This window comes from Schistocerca cancellata, chromosome 9 (genome assembly GCF_023864275.1).
Source record: "Schistocerca cancellata isolate TAMUIC-IGC-003103 chromosome 9, iqSchCanc2.1, whole genome shotgun sequence".
NCBI classification, from domain to species: domain Eukaryota; kingdom Metazoa; phylum Arthropoda; class Insecta; order Orthoptera; family Acrididae; genus Schistocerca; species Schistocerca cancellata.
Genome location: NC_064634.1, coordinates 194,133,576 through 194,153,274, shown reverse-complemented (window position 1 = coordinate 194,153,274; position 19,699 = coordinate 194,133,576). Strand labels below are relative to the sequence as shown.

At 42.2% G+C, this 19,699-nt stretch overlaps 1 protein-coding gene across 1 annotated transcript in view; it reads right to left on the bottom strand.

The window, feature by feature from the left end:
• Positions 1–18,095, bottom strand: part of LOC126100445 (protein suppressor of forked) — a 148,683-nt gene extending 130,588 nt beyond the window's left edge. The window contains 3 exon segments of the mRNA XM_049911052.1: positions 17,467–17,658; positions 17,899–17,943; positions 18,043–18,095. Coding sequence (XP_049767009.1) covers positions 17,467–17,658; positions 17,899–17,934 — 228 coding nt within the window. The 5' untranslated portion in view covers positions 17,935–17,943; positions 18,043–18,095.
• Between the last annotated feature and the right edge of the window lie 1,604 nt (positions 18,096–19,699).

The following is a 19,699-nucleotide window of genomic DNA, read 5'->3' as shown; positions in this document are numbered from 1 at the left end:
TCAAGTAGTTCCTACTGTAAGGCCACAGCCAACTACCTGTTGCATCCTTGCCATACTGCACTTTATATATCTTGCTCTGACGTCCGACCGCTCAGTCGGCGAGACTCGGCGGAGGAGAGCCTCTGAGGATGTCCAGCGCAGTCCTGGACAAGATGTCAGGAACAGAAGAGTTTCTTGGACCATGACCTCACATGCCATAAGGTCTACCAAGCAGATATGTCATCTGACCATGAAAGCCTTCATTCTACGATTACTGACACTCTTCCTATCTCACAGCAGTCTGCACAGCAAAACATGGCTATTCAGGCTTCTGACAGGTGGGCACATTAATGTGACTGGACAATTTATAATGCTGTAAATGACTGCAATTGGGCACAACATAGATAAGGCAGCAGGTGTATGGACTAAGCATGTGACGCACGGTCATCAGATCTGGTGAGGTGCGGTGACAGGGAGACGTGACAGAACAGAGGAAGGGAAACTGTTGAGTGGAGGGTGTGGGGACAGTGGGTTACCGAAGACTGAGGCTATGACAATTTCAGGAGCAATGGATGAGAAGCTGGTGGTGGAGAGGAAGACCAGATGGCTCAGGTCGTGAAGCAGCTATTGAAAATGTGTATGTTTGTGCTCTATGCTCTGCTACATGTTGTGCCCCCAGGTGGTCAATTTCCTTCATGGCAACAGTTTGGTGGTGGCCATTCATTCTGATGGACAGCTGGTGGTCATACCGACAGAAAAAGCTGTGCAGTGTTTGCAGCACAGTTTATGCCTACTTTCGCACATGGCCTGGCCTCTAATAGGGTGGGATAAAGCCTGTGAGAGGACTGGAGTAGGAAATGCCGGATGGGTGGACTGGACACATCTTGTACCTTGGTCTTCCACTGGGATGTGAGCGGTGTGGCACAAGTTTCGGGGTAGGAGCGACATAGGGGGGCTGGAATAGGATGTTACATAGGTTGGGTGGGTGATGGTGTACTACTTTTGGGGTGATGGGAAGGATCTTGGGTAGGATGTCCCTAATTTCAGAGCATGATAAGAAACAATCGAACCTCTGGCAATGAATATGGTTCAGCTGTTCTAGTCCAGGGTGACATTAAGTGACGAGGAGGAGATGCTCCTTTGTATCTGATTCTTGCAGGTGGCGGGAGGATTTGAGTTGTGTGAAAATATGGTGTAGGAAATCATGTTTGCAAACTAGGTCGGGGGTAGTGCTTGTCTGAGGGTGTGCATTTTGACTTTTTGGGCACTAAGGTGAGGTTATCAGCACCCTGATACATTTTAAAAGGAACAAATGTGATAAAAATCACTAATTGTTGCACACACAGAATGAAACCTACAAAATGACACATGTGCTCCCTCATGTTCACTCACACAATCACTTATCTCACACATCTTAAGACAATGGACAAAGTGTGGGAGGTGCTACATCAGTGATTAAAACAAAAGTAAAGTGACAGAGGAGCTAAAACAACAGCACAGGGATATGTGACTACCTGGCCACTTAAAAAAACATGAATGAGACAGTAACCTTGTTAACATATTAAGAACATCTCCCTAAAATTTTTATAAACAAGTTGACATCACAAAACCTTAAAACGCTAACCACGTTCGTTTCAATGTCACTTTAAAACAGAGGGCAGATCTGCAAGCAAATCTGCTGCCGCCCTCTGGTCCTCACACCCCCCCCCCCCCAAAAAAAAAACTATCTAGCAAAATGTGGCATACAGTGATCTGCATGCCACACGCACCACACATTGGAGGGTCCTCTTACTGGAGAAAGAAACCATGCATCAGAGGGCTGTTGCCTTTGTTAAGACTAAAAAGAACAACCTCATCCCGTCTTCATGGCTAAAAGGAGGTACTGAACAGTGTTCCTTAGTCCATCAAGGTAAAGGTTGCCTCCTTAAGATGACCTGAAGACTTTGGGACAAATAAAGCAGTGGCATGATGGATCACTTGTGTGGAGTGGTCCACTCATTCCTGGACACTGTTGTTGTGTTCAAACACAGCCAGCTGGCCGAAAAGCTTCCAGTTAGACCCACTGACCATCCATTTTGGTGGCTTCTTTTCAAGCAATCTTCCATCCAGTAGGTGAATCCACTGTGGGAAGTGGATCACTGAATTGAAGGTCATCAGTTGCTGTGCTAAGACTAAGATCTGAAGGGCAGGGAGAGAGGTCGATGGCCAAAGATGACCCAGTAGCGGTCAAGAAATGAGTGAGGACTGCCTTTGCTGAGGATCCACAGCTCCTGAGACATCACGAAGTTCTCCAAGACTCGACCCCTGGGACAAGTATAGTTTGAGCCCCATAGTACACTTTGGAACTTGAAATCACCCAGTAGAAGAAATGATTTAGGGATTTGTTCCATACTATATGTGAGAGCAATCTGTGAGTCTATCACATCTTGTGGAGGTAAATACAGGAAGCTAATGGTGATCTTCTGACCAACATGAACTGCAACTGCTACTTCCTGTAGGTCAGTCACCAAGGAGAGAGCAGAGGAATGCTGTGTGTGTTGACAAAAACAGCAACCCCTCCCTTGCTCTTAGTCAGGTCATCCTTTTGGAGGAGGGTATAGCTCCATAGGACAAGAAGTCAGTGGCTTTAAGATTTGTTTCTTGTAAACACATACAAAGGAGTTGGTCTGTGCTAGGAGTTCCAGTTCCTCCACTTGGGTGTCATCTGTCACAGCGTTTGCACTTTCAGCCTGCTTTCCATAGTCGATGGAGGCTCAGTGCAGGGGGAGAGGGGGACAAGATGTGTGCCCCAGGTTGATATCAAGGTCCATCGGCTCTGTCCACGAGTCGTAATAGATGTCCGAGTGATATGGATGTTGTCAGACTGTTTGCTTCCAATCTCCATTAGCAACTGATTCTTTGTCTTTAACTTTTTTTTTCTTTTTTTGCCTCTAGTTTTTGGAGCCACAGCCATGGACATGGTAACAGCAGCAGTGGATGAACCAGTCTGAACCTTTGGAGGAGCAGGGAGCTCTGCAGAATTGGCAGCCACAACCTTGTCTGAAATTCTCAGAAAAGGTACAGGCTTTGAAGTTACTGCAGCACTACAAAAGTGCATTGACAGATGCCTGTACAAGTGCTAACACCAGCAACATCCATTTGTGCAGCAGCATTTGTCTTCTGAACTGGCTGTTTAAGGGCAGATGCAAAGGATGTAGTGAACATCGGACACCACTTGGCCTTTTAGATCTTTTTGGGCTCGCAGTCCCTACTCCAAGCAAGGTGATCCCCAGTGCAGTTTACGCACTTCGAATGAGGTTAACAACCAACTGCTTCATGGGTGACATCACCACAAGTGACTTCTCCCTTACAACCTAAGATGGTGTGCACAAAGCACTGGCATTTGAAACAGCACACAGAGCTAGGGACATTAGACGATACACTGAGGCAAATGAAATCTGCCTTAATGTGCTCTAGAAGTTTCGTGCTGCTGAAAGTGAGGATAAACGAGTCAGATTTGACAAGATTACCATCCACCCATCGCATGATGATTTGCACATCAACTATTCTTTCTTGGGCCCATTCCACTTTCAGTATTTCTTTCAAAACATCCCCTAGATCCCTGCATGTCACAACACTTTAAAAAAAGAAAATTGAGTAGAAGATATGGCAGCCGTTGAAATGCAGGTGGTTAGTGGGTTTAATGTGGACAGAGATATGGATGGAGCCATCAGAATGGTGGAGGTCAACATCGAGGTAAGTGGCAGATTGGTTTGAGGAGGACCCGGTAGAAAAGGCATTTACGTTGTGAAGAAATGAGAACAGGGTGTCTTGACCCTGAGTCCAGATGATGAAGTTATCACCAATGAATCAGAACCAGACTGGGGTTGAGATAGTTAGGAGGCTAGAAAGGTTTCCTCTAGATGGCCTATAAACTGATTGACAGGGGTGGTTCCAATGCAGTTGCCCATGGCTGTGCTGCATATTTGTTTGTATATCTTCCCTTCAAAGGAAAAGTGTGGGTCAGGATATAGTTGGAAAGGTGTAAGGAATGTGGTAGTGGGTCTGGAGCCTGAATGACATTAGAAGTAGTGTTCTACAGTGGCAAGGACACAGGCAAGAGGAATGCTGATGTATACAGAGTGGCATCTACAGTGATGAGTAGGAATCCAGTAAGTAAAGAGGTGGGTTGGTTGGTTGGTTGTTGGGTCACAGGGACCAAACTGCAAGTTCATCAGTCCTTTCAACCAATATGTATCAAACCAGGAGTGATGGTCAAAATAAGGATGCAAATGGCAAATCCCGAGAAGCCCAGTTGTAAGCAAGATACAATAAGACATAGATAAAATCAAGGAGAAGTAGGCGGGGAGTGAGAGGGGGTAAGGTGGACAAGCCATTCTGCCCAGAATGCAGTGAGAGGTCTACCAGAGCAAAGTATGTGGTGGGAGGTGCATCCTCTGCATCCCGCCAGCACCATCTCACCATGCATTACCCCAGGAAACAAGCAACACAGACAAGATGATGAAAGTTTAGAAAAGATACAACATTAAAAACAGCAGACATAAAAGGAGAAGAAAAGAGTGGGAAGGGTAGGAGCCAGGTCAGATTGCCAAGCATGGGCCACTATGGGACCCCTAGGTCAGAGTAGGCAAAGGGTGCCCCTCCAAACCGTCAGGTGGTCACTGAGGTCAAAAGTGCCCCAGCTTGCAGACATAAACCATCTTTGTAGGTGAAATGTAAAACCTGGTCAGCTACTTTGGCATCACCCACTAGCACCAGAAGTACCTTATTACGAAGTTCAGGATACAGCCAGAAAGCAGCCAAATTTGGACACACTAGTAGGGTGTGGCCAATTGCCAGACAGGTGCCACATCAGTAACGTGGGTCCTCAAATCGGAGAAATTAGCTGTGGCTCAGCCAAGAGTGGCCAATGCATAGCTAAGAAAGGACAGTGTACTACCTGCAAGAAATGAGAAGGGAAGACACTGACATGGTAGTTTCCAAGATCGACATCCTGGTAGCCAATTTTGCCAAGTGGTCAGCATGTTCATTTCTTGATATTCCACCATGTCCAGGGGTTCGAAGATGAGTGGCTGTCCAGCTTTATGGAGGTCCAAAAGAAGATTCTGGATCGTCATGACTAATGGGTGACAAGGGTCCCATTGGTTTATAGCCTGAAGGTTACTCATGGAGTCGCTGCAGATTGGAAACATCTTACTGGTCCAAGAACGAGCACAGCTAAGGGCTCGTTTGATGGTCACGAATTCAGTAGTGAAGACAATGTATCCATTTGGCAAGGAGCATAGTTAACTGCACCTTGCATGTGTGTATGCAAAACCAGTTCGTCCATCGACCATTGAGCTGTCAGTGTGTGCCACTTACGAGCCTGGAAATGCATCGAGGACCGCCAGCAACAGGTGGCGAAATATCGTGGGGTCAGCTGGAAAGATAAATTGAGACATATGCAACTGCTCCCTGACAAGAGGGGACAGTGGAGGAGGTTCGAATCCAGAGCAGAGACACTGTAGTGTCCCCAGTTCTTGGTCTCTGCTGTGGGAAGTGGACCTCCCTACTAGGATAAAGGACATGATAGTTTGAATGCTTAAGGGAACTGCAGAACATGTATAGCACAATTGAGTAGTTGCTGTTAGTGCCTGATCTGTAGTGCAGGGACCCCAGTCTACCTCAGTAGGCTGTTCACAGGACTAGTTCGAAAGGCTCCTGTTGCAAGTCAGAACCCACAGTGGTGTACTGGGTGCAATGACCACAATGCTAAGGGTGACACCAAACCATATGCCAGACTCCCATGGTCAATACTGGACAGGATCACAGCTTCGTAAAACTGCAGAAGAGTACTGCGGTCAGCACTCCAGCTGGTATTACTGAGACAGCAAAGTGCATTAAGAAGTAGCCAGCACCTCTGATTAAGTTGACAAAGCCAGGGAAGCCATGTCAACCAAGCATCAAAGACCAGTCCCAAAAAAGTGATAAGTCTTCACCATATTGAGTGACTGGTCATTGAGGTAAAGTTCTGGTTGTGGGTGAACAGCACAACTGTGACAGAGGTGCATGACGCAAGTCTCAGTGGCAGGAAACTTAAAGCCGTGGCTGAATGCCCATCACTGTGCCTTTCGAATGGCACCCTGCACTCGGCAACATCCACACTAGAGTAGTAACAGTCAAAGCAAAAACCATCATCTTACAAGCAGGGTGATACTTAATACAGAGCCCTGCAGGGCCCCATTCTCTCGGATATGGGGGGTAATGTGAGAAGCACAAACTCTACTGCAAAAGTACAGTACGACAAAAACTTGAAGTGGGCCTCAGAGACCCCATTCATTTAAGGTAGCAAGGATGTGGTGTCACCATGTGATATCATAAGCCTTTTGTAGGTCAAAGAAGACAACAATAGTGTATTGACATCAGTCAAAAGGTGTCTGGAAGACAGACCGTAGACAAACCAAATTATCAACAGTAGAACACCCTTGGTGAAAACTGCCCTGGGACAGAGCAGAAGGTCCGAAGACTGAAGGAGCCAACAGTCACTGGCTCAACTTGCATTCAAGACTAACTGGGCAATAGCTGTCCATCTCTAGGGGTGTTTGACTTATAGGTGATTGAACATTTGATTGTGGATGTCATCTGGTCCTGGGACTGTATCACGACACAGGGCTAGGGCACTGAATAAATCACACTCACTGAATGGAGCATTATACAGCTCCAAGTGATGTGTTGTGAAAGGTAAGTGCAGTCACTCCAATGTTTGTGGACATGAAAGGCAGGCTGATTTTTCTCAGATGTAAAGACTCTAGTACAATCAGAGGCCATACGTGGACAAGGAAAAAAATCCCGGATTTCCCAGTTAAAAATACACTTTCTCCTGGGTGACAGTATATTTCCCCTTATCAATCCTTTGAATGAATGGTTATGGTTTTATACACAGGCGTACAATTTCCCAGTACTTTAGGAAATGAAACTCATGGAAAAAGACACGTTTTGGAAATATCTTTGATGTGCAGCAACATATACACTGTATTTTCGTATTACGGAAGTATACATTGGAATTCCACCAAACACTGCATGTTACTTTCCGAATCATTGAAATAGAGATTTTGGTGTGCTTTTGTAAGCCGTTTGTAGCTCATGTCATGTGATCTCGCCAGCCGATATTCAGGGCATAGGATACGTGATGTAGTCAGCCAACAGCACATCACTTGTTAAGCAGCACGAACACACAAACAGGGAAAGTTAATAATTTAAATTAATATACATAGTGTTGCTACAAGAAAAGTAAAGCTTTCACATGTAATATTAGTCTCAAGCTGCAAGAGAAGCTAAGCTTTCGCATATACTGTTTATCTTTTTGCGCGTGTTACACTTTAAGATATATCACACAAATGTGCCAGTATAATTTTAATGTCATAAATGTCTGATCTTCAGGGTTCGAAATACTTCTAAATGGCTCGTCATCAAAGAGTTGATTTTTAAATGAGAGTCAAACGCTCTGTGATTTAATAAATTCATGGTACATTCTTGCACACAGTTCAACTTATGTAAAAGGATATTTACTTTGAAAGTAACGCTTTTCAAACCACTATTCGCATATTTTCCTGCGACCTGTTAGAAATAGGTTCGTTTCAGCAGTTGCCAGAGGGCGCAGATACTAGGTGACACCGCACATGGGTAGCTATCATGACATAGGATGCCCATATGTACGTACGTGTAAAATATTAAAAGATCATTTATTTCATAAAAGAAACAAGACATCGGAGGATACTCCATGAGCATCTCAATTTCATGAACCATACTAAAATGTGCACATTTAAAGTGCATACTTAAACTGCACATTCGTATGTCCAGATTCCCAATGAAGTAGACCTCGACCTGATATTAAGCTTTTCAGTGTGGTTTTCGGGATGTGAATTTCCTTGGAGCACCAATACTGTATTATATCATGTTTGGTTCTTTATTATGGCATAATGCCATACATGGTAGAAAATGAAAACGGGCACTTGACATGCAGCGAAAAGTTGAAACTAGCCAGTATTGTGGAATTAAACATTTCATTTCAAATACATTGACCGCCTCTGCGGAAAAGGTTCACAAAAGTCAAATTTCTTTAGCAGACAGACAAAAATAACTTCATTGTTCCGCAAGGCGATTAATGCTTGACTGTCAGAAAGGTGGAAATAAAATAAAATCTGAAACTAATGACATCATTCAGCCTTCCGTAATTATGTGAATGTGTTTTAATTCACTTGATAGCTCCAGGCCACAGATATGCATTTTGTTTTCATTTGACGTGAGAGTAATTGAAGGGAAACAGCAAAATCACTAATGTAAACACGGGTTACATGGAGACTACCCACTATAATTCAGACTGCTCTGCGTATCAGCCACGGCCCTCCGACATTTGCGAACAGGGTAAAAAAAAATCGAACTTTCAAAATATGTTCATCTTGTAGTGCACATCTTTCTGAAAAGTATGAAACATAAAACATATGTATTCGAGGAAATTTAAGACATTATTTGGTCTTAAGTGTGCCAAAGTGCAGTGCCACACCTCTTCATAAAGCATTTTTCTACCGCACATCCAAACTACATTCAGGACAGAGGAAGTTGAAATGTCCTCTGGTGCCTCTCCTGCTCCCAGTCTGCCAGTTTTACAGCCTGCCCCTCTTAAAAAAAAATCTCGCAATTAATAGTAGATGGTATTATTTGTAATTGAAAGAATAAGAACTCTTCAGAAAATCTTAACTGTTTATTGCCTATTAGTTAATAACTTGCTGTTTTGTGTGACATAAAATTAAATATCGGGTATTTAAAACCAATACTGACAAGAGATAAGAAATTACACATTTCTTCAAACCTTAGCTCCTAGCATTTTTTTCTCTCTAATCTTGCTACAGCTTTACATGGCGTGCCTTCCTTTCTACGAAAGGATCTATTACATCATCAAAGTCGAAATGTCGTCAGTTACTGAAAAAGATGTTAATACAAATAATACCCAAGACTGGTGTGGTTTCTTGGTCTGATTACGTCTATTTTGTCACTGTCTGCTAGCTAAAACTAAATAGGCCTTTCTAATATGGCAGCAATTTTGTAATACACCAAATTAACAAGACTGTTTTGGCACAAATGGCCATTTTTATAACACAATTCAGGAAGTATCAATATCAAATGCCTATTAGGCCTACTACAAGCAAAAAACTTTATTTTAGGAAACAGTTTCACATTTAGTTAGTACACACCAGCTTCTCAAGCATGAAATGGAAAAGTAGTATTACGAATTTTTGTTATAAATTTGGAATCGTCTTATTCTTCCATAATTTTGTGATGTCCCTATTTCTTCTCCTTCCTCGTTCTAACAATCTTGTCATCACCAATTCTGTAGCTATTGCTGCCAATGTCAAAATTTGTTCGCCGATTAACTTCACTAACCCTGCCAGAATGACAGGTTTAGTTATCCCGCAATTATTTTCCGGTTAGGCGTTATTACATGTTCGACAAAACGTTTTCCACGTTACTTCCACAATAGATCTTACGCGGCTGCTAGCCGGGGACTGTCCTACTGGTCCTTACAAGTGTAGTGATCTGGCCAAAAGTTTTCTGTCAAAATTTAATTTTCTTGGATATACTGAGAAGATAATACATATTCTTTCTCACCTGCTATTCCTGTCAGAAGTTTATTTCCATTCTGGTAGTCTGAATCTATGGATTTCGCTAGTAATTATAACAATGCTCAACTTAAAATGTGTTCAAAAACCAACAGGGAAGCATTTCAAAATCATATGAATAATCAATAGACAAATGTGCGCTGGATGCTAGGCGCTTTGTGAAACAAGTTTTTTCCCCTCATGATACGAATTTGGCGCCCCCTTTTCCCAGTAGCATCTAGCTGCTCGCTGCGACTGCTTGCACAGCCAACAGCCACATTCCTGTAGCCAGAAGCGGGAGAATCTACTACTCAAACGTGACTCAACTGCGCATGCGCCCGCGTGTAACTGCTAAAACAAATCGAATGTAAACAGTTGCGACTTCACGCTCATTGGAGGCAATTTGTTGTTATGAAGCACTGCAGTCTTCCTAAAGCCTTTGACACATTTTCAATTGGCAGACACTTGCATGAGCACTATGTGTCGTCATCGCATATGGTGCATTTCCTTTGCAATTTAAGTTATTTTGTTTTTTTTTCTCTCGTTCATGTTTTACTGTTGAAGTATTATTCTGCAGCAGCGTTATACAGTAATATCCTTTGTTAGAGTATCGGTTCTTATCAGTCAAAATTACAAAAACTTAAATGAAAACTGAAACCATGAAAAATTCCTGGAATTCTAAAAATATCCCGGGTTTTTCCCGGTTTTCTCCCGGATGAAAAAATTCCGGGGTTTTTCCTGGATCTCCCAGGTCGTATACACCCTGACAATGCAGAGCAAAATGTTCAGCTACAGTGTCTGGATCAGTGAAAACAGAACTGTTCACAGAAATACCAAGGACACCTGCAGAGGACTGGTATCCATAGAAGCTTCTTATCTTTGCCAAAACCTGTGAAGGCAGCGATGTTTAAAATCTTGACCTGTGAAGGATGCGTACATGGTTCAATGTTTGAAATGTAGTGTTCGCAGCATTCTTGCTTCCTTGTTTCATTAAGTGGGGGACCAGGCACAGAGCCAGTTGAAGGCAATGAGATGCTCGATTGATGGATGGTGCCTATGGTGCTGGAAAGCCTGCCTACAATCCCTAATGGCCTCGATTTTCGAGGTCCCCGAGGTACTACCTTCCAACAGGGATATCCCAAAGAACAGGGGACCTCTAATTTGGCTGCCACCAGAATGGCTGCTGTTGCATTCTGAACAGCCTCATCAATGCCTCCACTTTCCAGTAGCTCAGACGGTAGAGGTGGAAGTGACAGCATCCCAGCTGGCAATGTTGAGAGTCCATTTAGGCAAGCACCCAGGGCAATGACACTGAGGGAGAGACAGGAAGATTGGAAAACGGTCACTACCACACAGCTCATTGTGGACACTCCAGTGGATGGATGTAAGAAGACCAGAGCTGCAAATAGAAAGATCAATGGCCGAGTAAGTGCCACAATGAAGTGTGTGGGGGTACCCACTATTAAAGAGACAGGGGTCAAGATCTGCCAGTAAACTTTCGATGTCTTTACTGTGGCCAATTACAAATACATTCTGAGGCACTCCACCATCAGGAGGGATTAAGTATTGTTGTTGTTGTCTTCAGTCCAGAGACTGGTTTGATGCAGCTCACCATGCTACTCTATCCTGTGCAAGCTCCATCTCCCAGTACCTACTACAACCTACATCCTTCTGATTCTGTTTAGTGTATTCATCTCTTGGTCTCCCTCTACAATTTTTACCCTCCACACTGCCCTCCAATGCTAAATTTGTGATCCCTTGATGCCTCAAAACATGTCCTACCAACCGATCCCTTCTTCTAGTCAAGTTGTGCCAAAAACTCCTCTTCTCCCCAGTTCTATTCAATACCTCCTCATTAGTTATGTGATCTATGCATCTAATCTTCAGCATTCTTCTGTACCACCACATTTCAAAAGCTCATATTCTCTTCTTATCTAAACTATTTATCGTCCATGTTTCACTTCTATACATGGCTACACTCCACACAAATACTTTCAGAAATGACTTCCTGACACTTAAATCTATATTCGATGTTAACAAATTTCTCTTCTTCAGAAACGCTTTCCTTGCCATTGCCAATCTACATTTTATATCCTCTCTACTTCGACCATAATCAGTTATTTTGCTCCCCAAATAGCAAAACTCCCTTACTGCTTTAAGTGTCTCATTTCCTAATCTAATTCCCTCAGCATCACCCGACTTTATTCGACTACATACCATTATCCTCGTTTTGCTTTTGCTGATATTCATCTTATACCCTCCTTTCAAGACACTATCCATTCCGTTCAACTGTTCTTCCAAGTCCTTTGCTGTCTCTGACAGAATTACAATGTCATCGGCGAACCTCAAAGTTTTTATTTCTTCTCCATGAATTTTAATACCTACTCCGAATTTTTCTTTTGTTTCCTTCACTGCTTGCTCAATATACAAACTGAATAACATCGGGGATAGGCTACAACCCTGTCTCACTCCCTTCCCAACCTCTGCTTCCCTTTCGCGTCCCTCGACTCCTATAACTGCCATCTGGTTTCTGTAAAAATTGTAAATAGCCTTTCGCTCCCTGTATTTTACCCCTGCCACCTTCAGAATTTGAAAGAGTATTCCAATCTACATTGTCAAAAGCTTTCTCTAAGTCTACAAATGCTAGAAACGTAGGTTTGCCTTTCCTTAATCTTCCTTCTAAGATAAGTCGTAAGGTCAATATTGCCTCATGTGTTCCAACATTTCTACGGAATCCAAACTGATCTTCCCCCGAGGTCTGCTTCTACCAGTTTTTCCATTCGTCTGTAAATAATTCGCGTTAGTATTTTGCAGCTGTGACTTATTAAACTGATAGTTCGGTAGTTTTCACATCTGTCAACACCTGCTTTCTTTGGGATTGTAATTATTATATTCTTCTTGAAGTCTGAGGGTAATTCACCTGTCTCGTACATCTTGCTCACCAGATGGTAGAGTTTTGTCAGGACTGGCTCTCCCAAGGCAGTCAGTAATTCTAATGGAATGTTGTCTACTCCCGGGGCCTTGTTTCGACTCAGGTCTTTCAGTGCTCTGTCAAACTCTTCACGCAGTATCGTATCTTCCATTTCATCTTCATCTACATCCTCTTCCGTTTCCATAACATTGTCCTCGAGTACATCGCCCTTGTATAGACCCTCTATATACTCCTTCCACCTTTCTGCTTTCCCCCTTTGCTTAGAACTGGGTTTCCATCAAAGCTCTTTATATTCATACAAGTGGTTCTCTTTTCTCCAAAGGTCTCTCTAATTTTCCTGTAGGCAATATCTATCTTACTCCTAGTGAGATTAAGTATTACATATGGTAAAATCCTGAAATACCCTTCCCTGAACAGCCACAGCCTTCAAAGTTTTATCAAGAGTCACACGTTACTGTATGTACAGTTCAGAACATATGTACAAACTCCACTTGACATCATAACTGCCACAATTCCTAAAATATCCCAGTAGCCAAGAAGGGCAATGCAGAAAGCAGGGGAGGAGCTTAAGAGAGGTCATAGATCAGAGGTGGTGGTAAGAAAGCACTTAAATTCCACTTAATTGTGCAGTCTACACATTGCGAGGGAGTGAAGGGACCAAGCAGGCAGACTGTCACAGGGTCACCTGCTGCCACAGGTTGAGAGACACATTGTGTGGTGTGATCTGGATCAGTGTGAGGGGTTAATCTGGGATCACTGCTGTGACCACAGAAGCAGAGCACGTGGGATTCATTGGTGTGAGAGCCATCTGAATTTCCTTCATCTTCGAAGGCATCTTTCTGTCTTTTGTATCTTTAGGAGGTTTGGATGACTGGGAGAGCTTCCCTGGATTAGTTTCAGGAATTGAAGAAGATCATGAAGCCCTACAACCAGCAGCCTGCAGCTCCTTCAGCCACTGGCTGGTATCCAGATGCAGGCTGGCAGAAACATTGGAGGGGAGTGTCCCAAGGGACCATTCCTGGCGTGAGATTCCAGACAAAGTTCATGTATCTCCAGATGGGGGATGGGGATTAGTGTCCACAATAGTGGGGAGCCATTATTCCCAAAGTGGGTTGGGGGAACCAGCAGGAAGATATCCCATGTTCCTCCCACGGCTTATCAGGGAAGGAAAGGGAACATTTTGCGGTTATAGCTATCTGCATTGAAAGAGTTCTTCCCTTCTGAAGAGACCACTGGGAGGAAGTTTCTTCCATTTCACATGCAAGTCATCTGCCATAGTGTCACCCATTTCAAATGGGGACTCTTCCCTTGGGCTCCACTTAGCCACAGCAAAGGCTACCTGGCCAGTGATCCATTGCTTGAAGTCCCTGTGCTCCAGTCATAATGGGCAGATACTCCCTAGTATGCATGGTGAGGTGACAGCTCAGGTACCAACAGTGCGATCCCCTTGTGGTCACAGACCTACTACCATGCAGGTACTTGACTACCTTCTCACAACAGGATGGTTAACATGATAAATTTTGGGCATGCTACCTTATTGTAAAGGAAGGGTGATAAGATGGAAAGCACAAAGGTAGAACAGACACCACACTGGGGTGACCTTCTCTGCACTATTTGCACTTCTGAAAAATTTGGAAAAGTAGTGGCAAGTCAAACCCAATGATGGGGATCATGCACTTACTAATGAAAAAGTATAGAATGCACCAGAAGTGAAACATAAAACCAGAACCCTAAAACATGTACCATGTTCAAGCAGGGCCTACACCAGGAAGACCATCGAACAGAAATGCAGATGGGGAAAGGGATAGTGGAAGCACAGGATTGCAGCACAGAAACGTGAGTAGTGCTGTGAAGGCTGGCAGCATATGGTACCAAGACACGTATAGAGGAGGAGATGGTGGAGTCAGTGAAGAAGTGTTTAGTATCCTTGACGTGAGAGGATGGGTTTCACGCAATTGCTTTGAAGTGTGTGTCAACAGCGGAAATTCATTTGGTGGGAATAAAATAGCCAACTACGCTGGGACATCAAGGATTGTTGGGTTTGTGGATTTTGGGGAGCATGTAGAGGTGGGTGTGTGGGGTTTGGGGTGATGAGGAAGATGGGCTCGGGCGGAGGTTCTCAGAAAGACCCGTGGATTTCTGTAGGGATTGGAGGTTACGTTGGACATCTGGGATGGGATCACTGCAGCACAGCTCATAGGTGAATGAGGAGACAGCTGATAGAGGCTTGTGCCAGGCAGTCACTGCAGCTCCTCACAACAGTGGTGAAGCCTGTCTGCATGAAGGGTGACAGTAGGGATAAGGAAAGTAGATCTTTGAAAAGTCCAACGTGGTTAAGCTTGTGTGAGGGCCTGAACGTGAGGCCTTTGGACAGTTGGTGTAAAGTTTAACAATAGCGATTTCCGTTTGTTTAGTTTCTGGATTTTGTGAAAGGTTGGGGAGTTTTGGAGGATGAGGTAAATTGAAAAGGACAGCTATGCAGGGTCTGAGTGCTCTGAGAAGTTATCAAAGAGTTCACTGTTGGTAGGATAGATGATGGATAAAGTAGTTGAAAGAGTCTTGTAGCATGAGGTCTAGGTTAGGTTGGAAGATGACTGTGTGAATTCCAAAGCCAACGAATGTGGAATTTCTTGTCACAGCACATATTTTACTCATACAGGATTTCAACAAGTGGCTTATGTACACTATTTTGATTTTATCATGGGTCAAATTGTACAGCTATTATCAGTGATTTCAATTTCTCCATATCTGGTTGGAATCAGTAAAAAGGAAGGTGGTATAGGTAATCTATGAAGCTCTAATCTGGAACAAGTCTGTGGTCAAAAATATGAACTGGTTTCATTTAGCGGGCAGTCCATTAAATTTCCATACAACAAATTGGCTGATTGGAGGGGAACAAACAGAGAGGTCATCAGTCCCATTAGATAACGGAAGGATGGGGAAAAAGTCTGCTGTGGTCTTTCAAAGGAATCATCCCAGCATTTACCTGAAACGATTTAGGGAAATCACAGAAAACCTAAATCAGGATGGACAGATGCGGGTCTGAACCGCCGTCCTCCCGACTGTGAGTCCAGTGTGCTAAAATAAAACAGGCTCTCAACCAAATGACACCTGTATTTCAAAACATGTATTTCTTGCATTGTTTAGATGACCTTCAACTCACTTTCTGCATTTACCTCATTAACATTAGTATAAAGTATGAGTTATAATGAAATAGATGGGGTCTCTTATTAATTTCAGATGAAACAAAAGCTTTGTAGCTCCATATGAATGTGTGCCATGGTCTGATGTACATGGTAGTTTGGAAAGTGATGGTCTTGACATGAGTTTGCAAAGGCAACAAATGATAATACTTAAAATTATAAACTGATATGTAACAAAGTTCATGTCAAAGCCAGGTAGGTAGTTGACAGTTAAATTTACAATGAGCAGAGGAAGCAGTGCGAGGAAGTTGAAAATACAAATTAATAGAATTTTAAGTACTAAGGATTACTGCATACTGCTCAGCAACTCAATAAATTTCTTATTTCTCTAACTTCACCTCTCAATTTTCTCCCAACAATACAATATGCTCGCACTTGCACATTTTGAGGCAGTCATGTACTCCATTCATACACATGTACAGTCCCATTCAAACTCTTTACTTGGTTGACTGAACCCACCGATACTGGATGCCACCTTTGATTCTTTACTATTATATGATGTGTGCAAACAGAGACAGAACTAAACACTGATAATTATTTTGCTGCCTTTTTTAAGGAATACAGGTTATGGGGCCTATTGAGACCGATGCATACTTTGGCCCAAAGTCACCTTAGGTTGAAAACTGAGTCTGATCCCTGAGATGGTAAAGACAACAAATATGTCATGCAAATAATTATAAGGTAAAAGTTATGTATTGGAATCCCCTTGCATTTTTCAATATGGCACGGATGTAACCATTAGGCTTCGCTACTTGGCAATTTGTTACCACAACCAGATTTTCTGCTTTCACATTCATTGGATTAAAGGAAAACCTAATCTAGACCTTTGGCCATACTACAAATCAGTCTGCCACAAAGATTCCAGGGTGTGTCCAACACCACATTTTAACGAATTTTAATACTGTACTTGTAACGGGAAATATTTCACAAATAATTCATGTGTGCCATTGTCATGATATCAGTCAAATCACAGTGTCAGTAGATTCATTTCCATTACACCCTCTCATACCAGCCACAAATACTCAAGAAAATGACAAATCTCCATAAACAATGAACTTTGAAGTTACCAATGACAGGAAGAAAAAACCTATTGTCCAAGGTCTACCAAAGAAGTTCTAAGGAATCTAGTGCTCAAAAAACATTACCAAGCATTAGACAAGCATAACAAGACAGCCAATAAGAGGTAAAATGGATAGAGAAAAGACATTAAATCACAAATACGTACTACTTGCTTCTGTGTCATTAAAATACTATTCTACACCAAGTCATAATGATCTCAGTCAAAACACCACATTTACAAATTATAATAGGTGCAGATAAGTATAGTGAAACTCAAACAATTATTCAGTGCATTTCATGGGTGCGTTATAAATTATCAGAAAAATAATTGTCCATGCAGCATAGTTTCATTTACAAATATTCTTTTAGTCGAGGCTCAATTTTTACAAATCTATTCAAAAAACAAATAGAAGGTGAAAGTTGACTGTAGCAAAAAAATGCTGTACAAAGTAGATCCAGTGTTACCACGTAAAAATTTATAGCCCTTAGGTCACCATGTCACGGGCGCTCATTAATGTCACTTTTAGAGCAAACAATTTTGTGCTAAAAGGCAAAACAAAGCACAAGTCATTTTTAATAATGCAATGCGACTCTTAAATAAAGTTAAAAACGGGGATATGGTCAATATTTCCACTGACTGCCCCATTATTATCCGTACCTCTTGTTCTATATAAATCTTCCAGTATCTTCCAGCACTGGGAAACGTCGTGACTAGTTTCTCAAACAGAGGACGCATTTCTCCAATCCACTTGGTCTGAGCTTCGCGGATAAGGAGACTCCATGCCTCTAGGTCGAACGGATTTTCTTCGATCTGCTTCTGCGCCTTTTGCAGTTTCTCGTTTCCCCATTCCTACAACAGAAAAAACATAGTTAACGTGGCGTGCTGAATACCATAACGCGCGGGAGAAGGACGGAGAAGTGTCCGTGTATTTCCCCATAACAAACCGAGTTCAAGCACAACACCTGCTACATACTATTCCCTCACCTTAACAGAACCCTAGATTTCGCAGTTCTTTCCTCTAAATTACAGATATATAAAACATGTAGCCTAAAAACATGCTGAATTTTCCAGCGTTGCACAAATACTCACCAACTCTAGTTTTCCTTCTGATGAGTTGTGATTCATGGTGAATGCCTACAAAGAAAATAATTATAAACCACTTAATTTCTCACGAAAGAAATATAGCCCCACTCCCTAACAACTACCGTAACCGTATCAACGCAACCAACATACATAGCTTCCCTCCCCCACTTCCACGACCAAGTACACCAAAGTTTGACAAAGGAAAGATATCAAACTTTAAGGCGTGTGTTTTCTACCAAGTAACTTCTGAAAGTACTTGGCTACTTGCAGAGGTTTTTCATTTGCTGAGGTGCTTACATTACAACAAAAACATGCGCAATTTCTCGTCTGTGAGTCACTTCGTCACGATGATTTCATGAACTTGCTGCAAGAACTCGAGGAAGTGTTTCCACTACAGTAATATCGTGGGATAGGCAACCAGGAATTTACAAATGAGAATGTAGGCGTACAAGTCTAAGTGTTCAAGAAACACTGCTGAAAAAAAAAAAACGGACTCCACTCAGATTAAAATCTTTCTGAGAACGTCGTATTCAAGTTCTGAACTTCTCTTGTCAACTGCATAGTCAAGTATACGTAAACAAAGGACAAATATGCAGCCATCTCTGTCACCAAGGGATGGCCTTTTAGTTGTCCTTCGATTTTTAACTCACAAATAACCAACATGACCATTCTACAATATTTCTCAATAGTGTGGGACCTGTATTAAATAGGACTAACAGGGGATATTAAATGAATACATAGAGGGATGGCACAACCTCTCAAAGGTTTGCCTGGCGCATGGGAGGGTCTCACATTGGTGCGGAAGAAACTGAACTGGCAGACGTAAACTATCCCAAAAAGCCCACTTACAATGTTTCAAGAAAGGCTTAAATTATGACTCTTGGAATATACCACAACAGCCCACGTATCGCTCCTGTAGGGATCGCGAGGACAAGATTAGATTCATTAAAGTCTGTACAAATGCATTTAAACAGTAGTTCTTCCTGCGCTCCTCACGGAATAGGAATCGGAAAAAAGTCTTAATAACTGTTACAATGGGATGTACCATCAGCCATGCACTTCAGAGTGGTTTGGCGAGTATAGATATGAATAAGGAAATAAAACATTTAAATGTGAAAAAACGAAGTATTTATTTTCAATAATTACTCCTGCATTTATTTAATTTATGTATTCTGAAGAGATTATTTCCACTCGCTCACATATCTCCCTCAAGTCCCTATTTGCACGATTTCTGCTATCGTTCTCGAATGCTGTGAGGCCCTATTTGAATTTTTGAAAAGAGAATATTTGAAGGTTAGTATTTTGATAGTCCATAAGCTCAGTAAACATTTGCAAAACAGTTATCTCGTAAACGATCCACTTAGGCAGTATCAAGTAAAATAATTTCTTAATCTGACAGTGTACATATTGTTTAAGTGAAATTTCTGTCATCAGAAATCCTAGTATCTTACTCTGCAGGAAGTTCCAAAATTGATTGTTATGTCATATATTTTAATTTATTTTTACTTGGTGCTTGTTATAATGATCTAAGCTCAGGAAACACATAGTCTTCAAACTCCTGATATTCAGCAATAGGCTTCTGAACCACTTCTAATGCATTCTGAAAAATGATATCAAAACTTGCCTGACTGAGTTTCTTCCTTGTGAAAGGTGTTCTTGTAGCTTCTGTTTCAGTAAAGTTTTCCTCCAAAAGAATATTTAAGTCACATTCATTTTCCTTATTTTCATTGTCTGATACCTGAAATAAATATGATAATGTTGTATAAATCTTATTGTTCAAAAGGCTAAATTTCAGATATAATTGTTT